We start from the raw sequence: 12,513 nt of genomic DNA, 5'->3' as shown, positions 1-12,513 counted from the left end.
AGTCTTCTGAATATTGATGTATGCAGAAATCACACGAAAACGTGATTGATTCAAACTCTATTTCTGCTTTTGTTATTTTTGAGATATATCTCAACTATGAAAATTCAATTTAGTTAGTCTGCAGGGAAGTGCCAGGAAACTATTCTAAGACAGCAATCAAAAACATATTGTAGGGAGGGGTTATCCTTTTTTAAATCATTTATTTTTACCAGCAATGAATTTGAAGGATTGTACGTAGAGCCATTATCGAAAACAAATGTAATCCTTCATTAATTTTGTGAATGACAATGTTTCGTTGGGACTTGCATTCCTGGATTGTCTGACCTACAATGTCCAAGATTAAGAAATACTTATTTCACAGTACACAGTTCATAGAAAATCAGATTGATTTACAATTCATTGAATTATTCAACATTGGCATTGTCGGATATCTCTTCAATCGTCAATTCATAAAGTTTTCATCATCAACCACCTATTCAAGTGCCATCCAATTTAAATGAGAGCTGTTACAAACTTTGTTTTAGGATGGATTGGACAGAGGCAGACATACTGCTTTTATAAATATATTTTTCTTGGTAGTAAATAGTTTTATATTATCTGAACGGTTCAGATTGTTATTTGATCTGAATCAATACTCCATTAGATGTCAATGTTACATTAACCTGCGTTACAAATGTTTTCATGGGCGAAGTCTCAAATGAAGTTTATAAACTTTCAGTAAAACATTTTTCAGATGATTGCTACTTGTTCAAATTATCCTGAGGCCTTCTCAGATGTCTTATTTCTGTTTTAAGGGGTACTCTTATATATATCTTATGTATATCACAGCTTGGGAACGAGGGCCAAAAAAGTTGCCTTTGGCATACAGTGGGCCAATGTAGGATTACTTTATGTTCCTGACACTGCCATTTAACGTTTGTAGTAGAATTAACAGTTTTGATTCTCTCCTTGACAAAACACGAATGTTAAAAGTTTATTTCAGCACAAAGATAATATCGATTGTGTTGCTTTAATCAATTATAAATGTGTATGGTTGGCACGGAAACATATTAATCACGTGACCATTGTTGATGGTTACTAAGGGTATCTATTGTCTGTAGCTAAGCATTGTCAGGATATATTGGAATTGTTCTTAATTAGTTCTCGATAAAGCGTGTTACTACTTGATTAGAAGACAATACCCACTTAAAGGTGCAGTGTGGTTGCTCCACATCGTAATATTTAAAATATATAATTGTAATTTTAAAATGAAATCAAAATAAATTCTAATTCTCAACTAAAAACGCATGTATTTATTCCCTTTACCAAAAGATAGAGCTAATATCCGGTTTTTCATATCATTTTTCCGCTTTGCAAATTTGTAAATCTTGAACTCGTCTTAGTCTTGTCAAGTATTTTTCATTCTGGAAAAATAATTTTGCTGGCCGCCATTTCCTTCAGCTGTCCTGCGAATAATTAGACTTCTGTATCACTATACCAAATAAAAAATGTGAGATTGCATAATTAGAGAATGAATAAATACTATTTTTCGTATGATAGATAACAAACATGCACAGTTTTCATCAAAGTATGTTTCTCAGTTTGTACTTGCGTAAGATGAAAACTTTTATTTTTTACACATATTTTATTATAAGTATCTTATGTCTTTTACAGGGTTTAAGCTATATGATGACTGCCGATCCAAGATGATTGCTGCTAGAAATGCCATGTCACTTGTTAATCCTCATTTATCCAGTGCTGTTACTGACTGTATATCCAATAAATCGGTTAAAATACCCAATATAGGTATGTTAACTGATATTACAACTTCTAGAGGTTTCGTTATTGTTTTACTCACAGTCTCGTTTACATAATACCAATTTGACCAATACAAAATGCCCGGTTGGTTGCCGCCTTAACTAAGAAAACCATATATTTCTATATAATTTTATATATAGCCTAAGAAACTTTGTGTCGTTCAATACATCGAGCAGAGAGGCGAAAGTATCTTTAAGATTAACCGAATATGTAAAGCTAAACCAATTGATTACTCGAAAAACTAACTAGGCATTCAATCTGCTAGAACCTCTGTTACACCCAAATTTATCTAAAAACCTCCAAGATATCATTAGAACGACCGTCTTTTTATTTACAATAACTCATGGCGATCATGGTAGCGTTTGAATCGCATGCGTTTCCCCTTGGAATGACATAAACAACCAAGATGCATTCTTTCTTTATTAAAAACTCATCTGGTCAACAGCTTGATTTCAATTTGTATTAGAGTTTGCCAGATGATCAACCATTGATACTCTATTCAAGGGAGAGAACTTATTAATGTTCTTGCTAATAATGGATTAATTACAAAGAAATCATGAATTAAACTATTATTTTTTTATCAATCCTAATAGTATTGGTAACAGGGGCAAAGCTATCCCTACCCTTAAACAACCATCTTCATAAATTCACTGACTTGCTTCAACACAATTACGATTACTTTTTTGTAGGTATTATTGGTCCAAGTAGAAGTCCAACAGCTGAAATTGTAAGTGAACTAATGAAAGATACAGATGTACCAATAATATCTCCATCAGCTACCATGGACAGTTTTAGTAACAAAACACTTCATCCAAATCTCTTTCGAACGGCCCCATCTGATTCACACCAGGTTGAGGTAGGTAATATTTACAAACACTTATAACAAATATTTTGCATTATGCAGCCTGTAACACAAAACATGTATTGAATCGTAACTGTCAAAGCAGAAAGGGTATTCCAACGTCACCATCCGTAGGTCACAGCTAACGTTTAAAAGAGACATTGAGAATTGTTTTATCAATCAAGTGATTGCGGATCACCCTTCAAATTTACTCAAATTGCAGTGTTAGTAAGCCAATTTACCCAATTTTGAAATCATTTCCATTACTCATACATGCCACATGGCATCCGACTCTCAAACGAACATTGATATTTTGATTTACATGCTGGTTTGTATTTTATTGTAGGCGATCATTCAAATCCTGAAAGAATTTCACTGGTCGTACATAGCAGTGGTATATTCACCCGATCCATACGGCCAGAGGGGTAAAGACAGGTTACTTGAACGGACCATGCAAGAAAAGATATGCATCGCAGTTGCCTTAGCAATTGAACAAGATAATTTAGCCCATATTGTTAGCGAGCTGAGAAGTACATCTTTTAATGCCCAAGAAAACACGCTAGCTGTGGTTTATTTTGGACAGAAAGATACGGCTGAAAATTTGATGTTCTACATACACAGTATCATAGAAGATAAATCCAGGAACTTCCGATGGATCATGTCAGAAGCCGTTGGACAAAACCTTGATGTCTTCGCCACGAACAAGAAAATTGTAACAAATGCACTAACCCTTTCTCCATCCACTATTCAGATGCCAGAATTTGTGCAGTTTTACTTCCAACATTTAGAAGATGTGGAAAACAATCTCGTCCAAGATAGTATTATTACTGAATATTTACAACAGAGCGCCTCACAAGTCCGGTCCACAAGACATTCCGATTATGCGCCTTTGACCATTGATGCTGTCTTTGCTTTATTAACAGCACTGAAAGATGCTCACGCTCGCAGATGTCCAAACCAAGAAACTGTTTGTGCCAATTTATTGAATGATATTGAAACTGGAAACTTGATTGACTATGTAAGAAACGTGGTAGTAGACTACTCCACTATCGAACCTAAATTTCTGCCCAAATCATATACAAATACGAACCGTAACTTCAGATTTAGTGAAACAGGGGACGTCACTCCTCTGTCAGTATCTTACCTTGTCAACTCTTACATGTCAAAGACCAAATCGGTAAGTATTTCAAATTAATCATTTGAATTATTATGTTATCATTATTACTTTTAGAATATCGACACATTGAAAATTTTCAACTGAATATTCTTGTATTCTTATTGTGGTGTAAATAGGGGAAACTTGATAATCAAGGATAGAAAATCGCAAAGAAATTCTTAGTTAAGTGAATCTCTATCTAATTTCAGTTTGATCAAGTTGGTAACTTTACAGATGGGGTGTTGTATCTCGACAAACCTCATATAAAATTCCAGGCTGCCGATGGAAGTGAAGTAAATGGTTTAAATCCACCTAACTCAGCCTGTTTAAAACATTGCAAGAGTTGTATAGACGATTCCAAAACTCCCATGATTTTAATCGAAGGAGATGTATACGTGGTTGGAATATTTTCATTGCACGAGAGAGATCCAAGCGGACGTTTTGGGTGTGATGGTTTTCGAAATGTCTCCAGTGATACTGTTCTTTTAGAAGGGTTTCTTCACGCAGTAGAAAAGGCTAGGTCTAATACTGGTATCAACTTCGGAGCAATAGCCTTTGATGATTGTTACAACCCTTTGAAGATAGCCACGACGCTGTCCACTTATTTCAGTGGTTTTGAAGCCACTAAAGATATGTTTACCAAACTCATTCCATGGAATAAGGTCGTAAGTGTAATTGGCGCTTTATCCAGTGGAGTAACCATTCCCGTTGCTGAATTTTTCACTCCTTTGAATATTCCTGTGGTATCCTACGCGGCGTCGACTCCTGATCTGGATGATAGAACAAACTTTCCATACTTTATCCGAACTGTTCCAAGTGATAAAGACCAAGCTGAAGCAATGTTGGCCGTGATTCAGGCAATGGGGTGGGAATATGTTGACATATTATTTGTTGCTAACAATTATGGAACCAAGGGAAAAGATCAATTTGTAAGGGTTGCCGAAGAAAACGGTGTATGTGTCGGGGAACCCATGCCTATCAGTGAAACAAATGCAGATGAACCAGCTCTGTACAAAACAGTCCTAGAACTAAAAAATCGTCAAGCTAAGATTGTGGTGTTTTTCGGGATTGACACACGATACTCTGACGTGGTAAAGATTTTAAACAGTGGTCAAGATTATGGAGACTTTATATTCTTAGCCAGCGAGGAGTGGGGAACAAAACAGCAATTGTTACTGGACGGGGGAAAAGCTGCCCGGGGAACTCTAACACTTGATCTCGCATCACCACAGGTTGAAACTCAAGAATTTAGAACATATATGTTGTCAAGGAACCTTGAAAATACTCAATATAATCCATGGTTTAGTGAATTTTGGCAACATCTATTTAAATGTAATATCAAAGGAAACTTTAACAATGTTTTTGATAGTCAGTGTTCCTCTTCTCTAAGACTTACCGAGGAGGTTCTTGGTGAACATTTGGAGGATCAGAGAGTAGCTCATGTCCGCAGTGCAGTATTTGCTGTTACTGAGTCCATGAAGAAGACAAAAGCAGATATATGTAATGATGGTCAATTTCCATGTAATTTTTTCTACGATCCTAAGTACAGTTCCATGGTATTAGAGAACATTCGAAACATTGAGCTGAAGACTAAAGCGTCTGATTCCTACTTCCGGTTGTTTGATGATAATGGTAATGGAGAGCTTGGATTTAAAATTTATAACATTCAACAAAATTCTGAATTAGTATACGAAGAGGTATGTTTGATTTAACTTCAACCGATTCGATAATTCCGGAGCTCTAGTTCATATCATTTCCAATAAGCCATACGAAGCATTATATTCTCGACAGGGACTCTCTTGTCGGGAATGTGTTAAAACACATAAACCAATTTCAAAGTTTTTTTTTATCAATTGGTAATGTTCATAAAGAACTGTTCTTCAACAGTACATCTTTCTCTATTCGCTATTGGTTTCCATCTTGTCACATTTTGAATCTTATCATATCTCTTTCAGGTCGGATATTACAACAATCGGGGACTCACTCTTCATTTAGATCGACTTAAGTTCTACAATGAACTAGGAGATCAGTTATCTTACGTGCCGTCTGGGTGTGAGAATAATCGTTGTGCGAAATGCCAACGGAAGGTTGTCACACCTTCTGTATCACCAAGTCCTGCAGCAACCTCACCGCAAATAGATGAACGATTTAGAATACCAGATATAATCCTTATAGTACTTGTTTGTGTGTTAATCCTGGCTTTAATCCTGATTATATTAGTCACCTGTTCTTATTTCAAAAGGAAAGTGGAAGGTAAGTGTACTTGACATACAATAACTTGACTGACAATCCGACGGAGCGATTTAGATGGTACACATACGAAATTTCCCTTATTGTGCTCTTATCAACGGAATTTGGAATGAACATTTTGATGTATATAGAAAAGGCGAAAAGATAAGAATAAAGTATCAGTCTATTATAATAATCAACCTCGTGCCTTTCTCACTATTGTATCTACTAAACTAAAGATTTACAATATCTAAATACTATTTCAGCTCTGACGAAACAGATGCAAGCCGTGGAGAACCAGCACATGTATGAACCTATCCGAGAGGGAATACCTTATCAGAACAGACAATTTGACAGAGCCCGTTACCATCCTGGTCAGGAGACAATAAAATTCGTTAATCCAAGTCTTAATTCAATTGGAAGTTTGAATAATATTGGTATCAATAACCATGCATTTATCCATGATGACCACTATCTCCATGCCAATGGATCTATCCTCAGTAGCCAATCACCACAAGGCGGGATTCTGGGTAGCTTGACTCCTGGAAGCTTGTCCCCTGTCAAACCTGACCTAACTCAACAAGCAAACGCAAGACTGTCAGGTCTATCCAGTCCTACCCAGGTGACCCAGAGACCAACATCACATACTCTATCTTCACCTTTATCACAGTACTATGGCGATCAGATGTATATGGAGGATCCAAACAGCCATGGAAGTCTGATTGGTAATGGACATGTACCATCAAATCATCAGGCAAGTCGCGGATTTCACTTACCGATTCAAGTCCCCTACACGCCTTCAAACCAACAGTCACCTGAAGAACAAGTTGAATACAGTGATGTTATCACCCCTCCAGAGAATAATGAACACCAATCTCCAGCGCGTCATCAACAGACTTTAGCGTCTCCTAACCACAGTGACAGGAGCTCTCAGACGGCTGGTACACCTTATGAGATGTCACCGACACATAGTTTTCAAAGTATATCCTTGTCATCAAACCCAAATCAATCTCCACAGCGAATATCACCATCAGAGACCGAACCGCATACAATCCTTCGTCAGAGAAACATAGATAAAATTCCCAAACCACCTCGTCAAAACCTACCACAATTACCACAAAGAGTATCATCAGAGCTTCCCGTCTTACATCAAAACACACCAGAACCCATGAATGATGTAAACAGTCCAGTCTTGTCTAGAAAAGCCCACCAATCACCAGTGCCCAATCGGAACATTGGGCCACACGGAATAAGTGTGATATCCTCTGGGGTTCCATATTCTCGAGAATCTTCACGTGATTCTCCAATGATGAACATTAGTTTGGAATCTGCACAGATTTCTGAACAGGGATTGGGTGGTGCTACTGGGGGTGTTGAAGCCAGAATATCCCGGGTGTGATGGATTTCAGTAAAATGTGAATTTGAATCAATTATACTCGGGAAATGTAAGTTAAGTGTCACAAGTTCTTGGACTTTCAACCAAACAATAAAGTATCCAATACAAGTGAATTAATTGATTGGAATAATGGACTACTCATAGCACTACAGCATTATAGGTTCGAGGTGTATTGAGAAGCTTATGGACTTGTAGAATTAATCAAACCGCGAAAACAACTTGAATATAAGTTAGGTAAAGTATATTCAGACGGAAACTAACTTAGGGTGGGATTTAAAATGACTTTAAATTGGTGTAAACATAAATTTCATAAACCCTTTGACAAACACAGGCGTTGAAACCTGACTCGACATCATTAGAGAAAAATCCTTTTTCGTGTGAATGAATGAAAAGGACCTAAAGAGACAGAAATTTTGTGTGTTCACATAAAACGTATTAGGGTATGATATTCATGATTAAATATTTGGGCTGGTACCCAAGGACGAAACAATGCATAATATATAACAAAAATAATATTTTCGTAAAACTCTGTGGACGAATATACAGTATATTTGCAGCTTATTTGGAGCAACTTATTATACAATATAGGCAGTTGAGATATATTTTTAAGACAACAGAAGAAAACATTCCATGAGATTTTGTAAATAGTTGTTTTACATTACTTTTGCATAATGTGATCATTATCCATAATTGAATTTTCTGTTTTTAAACTAATATCGAGTAACCGATTAATTGTTGTTGAATTGTACATAACGTCATAATGAGTTATTGTGATTATTTTCCCTTATTATACTGAGGGATAAAACGGTGATACGACTCTTTTTCTTACGGGATTATTTTTACTTTTTATCATTATTCAAATTTTATCTGAAGGGTTCAAATTTAGAATTGAAATGTAGCGTATTTTTAAATATATTATTAGTGTTCCGATCGAGAAGTGATGTTTATTTTCATTGCTCAATGTTACGTTTATTTTGAATCTCATTTTGACCATAATTATATTTATACAATGTGTAAATATACTATGTACATATACCACAATTTTACTGTGACTGTTATCAGAGCGGTACGATAGCGTAAACATGGTTACAAGTATAGAAATGATGCAAGTATAGTCAAGCCAGAATATTCTTGCACTTTCGGGTCCGATTAATAAGATAGTCTATTTAATCTTAAGGTAGACTGAATACTAATAGAAACTTAATATGCTAGACTTGACATTGTTTTGATAGCCAATCAAACTACCTTTAATTTAAGTGGATTGGATTGTGGATTTTTGTTTTGAATCGGACCCGGGGTTGGATCAATGTCCTTGCTAGTCTAAAACATATCTTGCCTAATCCAGTGTAAATATATGTTGTTGTAACATTTTTACAAGAGAAATTGAATATTTTAGATTATATATTATTATATGTTAATTTTTTCTAAATTTCAAAGTGAAATTTGAGGGAGAACAATTATATTGAACACCTAATATGCACGTTAAATGTTGCCTTATATTAATAGGGCTATACGGTTGAACAACAACAAAACAATAGGAGTAGAAACTGTAATTAAATGCAACCACGATTTTTGTGAATTTATATTTTTTTCTTTTAATCAGTAAAATTAACAATATATGCAGAAAGTCCATTCCATGTTAAAATGTATTTGCCTTTTTCAAAATCCGTTCATTTGAAAGAGTATATTTTCTAACATTTTAAATAAGTCTTAGAATGATTTATGAATATTTTTATATATAAAATTATCTGTTATGTAAATGTTTATGTAAATGTACATAGAATTCTCCCCAAAAAATAATATATGCAATTTCACTCAAATAAAATCTTAAAAAATTCAATTCAAGCTTAAAGAACGATTATTAGATTAATTGTAAAAATTGTCAATACATAATTCGGAAAAGGGAGCTTGATCTGTTCCTTAAAATGTATACAATATGTTGCAGGAACAACGTGTAGAAGTACCACATATTTCTTGTACTGGCAAGCCGAGGAGAAAGGTGAAATTATAAGATATAGTTTTGTTTGTCCATATTTGCATAATATATTGTTAATTCCGGTTGTTTGTAAATAATAGCATTGTTGTTACTAACTTCGTGTTCATTAAATCTATTTTAAATATATTAATATTCCATACATAGTGTTTTTATGCAACAACTTTAGTCACATTTTGTCAGTGGCTCTGGCTTGACAATATTTGTATGAGCGTTACATGAGGAACTGTTATCCAATGTTGTTACTGGTTACTGATGTTGTAAATGAAGTGAGCTGGACTATTATTTGTATTCACAGTTCAGTAAAAGGTTTAGTTCGGGCTGATTAACACGAGATTGCTTTTTCAATTTTTAACTGCAGCAGGACCTTTATCGTACGGAAAATAGAGTCTCGGTATATTTTTCTACCTCTGTCCTTCCACTCTACGTCATCGAAGACACTTTTTGGTGGCTGGCAGACGCCTTTCATATCTAGGATGTTCTATACTTGGGTCATCTTTTTGGCATGTCTGGCGGGAATTTATCTGGCATTGACCATTTTGTACTCTGTGAGACGTATCAAAGAAAATAAACTTCATTTCAAATGGTACCAATATTTTATATAGCGAAAAATGTTAGGCCCTTCTTCGGTGATTGCAGCAGAGTGATACTCTTTGACATTTTAAACTGACAAATGCTTTTGTAATTGTATGCAACATTTGCAATTTCTGAAAATATGACAAACTTTTGTTTAGGCCTTGTTACAACTTATCTATTTAAAACAGATTTCCCAGCGACACATGTAGTACCTGCTTCAAGATTGTGGTGCAACCGAACTTCACTGCCATAAGGACCTTTATCAGCCTCTCCGTCTGATTTCCTGAAATTTTCAGGCCCCTTTTGGGTTTCTGGCGGGCCAAATGCAGTGTCTGGCAGGAATCATCTTTTGCCCAGTGTGATGTGGTACCACATAATATTTTTTTGCCTCATTTCGGGGTCCCAAAGGGCATCACCGAGAGACGTCCAGTTTTATATATGCCCTTTCATTTTGAACATGTATGATAAACTTTTGTTTAGACCTTTTTACTACAAAATCTATCTAAACCAGATTTTCCACAAGTGATACATGTAGTACCTGCTTCACAATCACACCATTCTCCTAAAAAGACATCTCTTGACGCTGCTTCTTACAACACATGTTGACCTTCAAATCATTATGGATGGGGCTGTAGCCTGTGTCTACCCATCGGTTAATCCAAAAGATACCTCATCTCCCTACCTTTCCATCTACTACCTCCTATGAACTCATATATATAGGAATAATTTACTTAAAAATCAAGTAAAATAATATTGGCTTATTTCCCTTTGACATAATACATGGGTGATCCAGATAAAAAACGATCACACTTTTCATTTCAGGATTTATTCCCTTAGTATCGAAGCTAAGACCATAAAATGTTAACCTCGTATCTCGGCATCTGAATCTGAGTGGAGTGTTAAAGGTAATCAAGAGGTATAACCGGTGTCACTAGGTTGGGACAATGACATACATCTACAAAATACATGTATGCTTAAATCATTAAAAGCTTAACACATTAACGTATCTCGACAAATTTTACAATAAATGCCTAAGAATTGATCTGCAAGTAAAATTTTACAGAACAAGTAAATAAATTATAAACTTTATTCAATTAAATTTAAGCCTTGTTACAACTACCAAATAATCTATCTAAACCAGATTTTCCACGAGCGACACATGTAGTGCCTGCTTCACAATCACACCATTCTCCTGATCTATTGTGTACCAGACATCTCTCACCTTGACGCTTCATTTTACTACACATATGGAGCTTCAAATTACTATGAATTGGGCTTATGAGATCTGAAATCTTCATTTGTCGTTTACTGAGGATTGGAGCATAAAAACCTACACAGCATTCATCTGCCTTACATCCATTAGGACACCCTACACTCAATGTAGCCTACAAAAAGAAAATCCACATGAAATGGTACAATTTCAGCATAGTTTCTTCATCAGACAAACTATAATAGGTTTCTTTTTTCAAATTAAAGAGATACAGTTGTAGCAATATTTTCTTTGCCAGGAAATATCGGTAATATCTATCTACTTATGATAAAATTACTGGAAGTGTCAACAGTGTGTATTCGCATGTTGAATTGTAAAAGTGCTGGGTGTCGGAAAGTGCTGGGTGCTGGGTGAGTAATCAAAACACTCACGTGAATGACACAGATTAAAACAAAAGCTCCGAGGATAAATTTTTTCATCTTGTTGTAGTGTTGTTTTCTAGATAGTCAAATGAAGTAGGTTTGTTAAATGTCTTATCTTTAAGATAACTTTGGAAGTCTGAGATAATGAACATCTGTACAAGTTATCTGTTTTTCTGAAGAAATGATACGACCAAGATACAGGAAAGTGTTCACGATGACAAGCTATCACAAGCATATACGTCTTATACTTTGAATGCAATAACCACCTTATTATGAAAAAGCACTATTCCCTTTTACATCATTTGCACTTCAGTGGAATGAAAAGATAAAGCATCCTAATGAACATTTTAATCACAACCTTATTTGAAAAGATAATAATTACTTAAACACATTTTGAAATACGTTCAAGTATGGTACTACTGTTTGAAAACATTCAAAATTGTCAGTCAAAATACTCAGTTTTGCGATCCAATATTTCTCATGATTTGCCAAAATTAAGACTTTCTACGAATCAAATCAAAGTGTATATTTGTCATGAGAATTGTTGGCAAATCCAATAATATTAAGCAATGCTCGGCTTTTTCTATAAACCTTGAAGAATTATGGACTGTTTAATCTAGAAATAACCGAATCAATTGTAACTTATCTTACAATATGATTTTTTGTATTAGTATATTATATATACTTATATATACATATACGTCATGTGCGAGATTAATTTTGAATGAATATTTTGATTGTAACTTTTATAAAATGTGTATCAAAATTTTTAACTCATATAGCAACGTTTTACATACATTTTACTTCAAGGGAAGTAATTCTCAGTAGTATATGAGTATATAGATAGGGGGCAGCCCCTGGTTTTTGCTGAAAACTACATTTTAAGTATAACA

The 12,513-nt window shown here is 34.9% G+C and overlaps 2 protein-coding genes across 2 annotated transcripts; one reads left to right on the top strand and one right to left on the bottom strand.

Moving 5' to 3' along the window:
• Window positions 1-4,522: 4,522 nt before the first annotated feature.
• Window positions 4,523-5,134, top strand: LOTGIDRAFT_67722 (hypothetical protein; the record flags this gene model as incomplete). The annotated part of the gene is made up of 1 exon (XM_009047534.1): window positions 4,523-5,134. A coding segment is annotated over one exon (612 nt), but the record flags the coding sequence as incomplete, so codon positions are not given.
• A 5,954-nt stretch (window positions 5,135-11,088) lies between these two features.
• On the bottom strand, window positions 11,089-11,677 carry LOTGIDRAFT_171345 (hypothetical protein; the record flags this gene model as incomplete). Its single annotated transcript, XM_009047533.1, has 2 exons — window positions 11,089-11,373; window positions 11,630-11,677. The coding sequence occupies 2 exons, from the start codon at window positions 11,675-11,677 to the stop codon at window positions 11,089-11,091; spliced, it is 333 nt and encodes a 110-aa protein (XP_009045781.1).
• Between the last annotated feature and the right edge of the window lie 836 nt (window positions 11,678-12,513).

Source organism: Lottia gigantea (assembly GCF_000327385.1).
Source record: "Lottia gigantea unplaced genomic scaffold LOTGIsca_113, whole genome shotgun sequence".
Classification (NCBI taxonomy): domain Eukaryota; kingdom Metazoa; phylum Mollusca; class Gastropoda; family Lottiidae; genus Lottia; species Lottia gigantea.
Note: the sequence above shows the minus strand (reverse complement) of the source record. Positions and strands in the feature narration are given on the sequence as shown.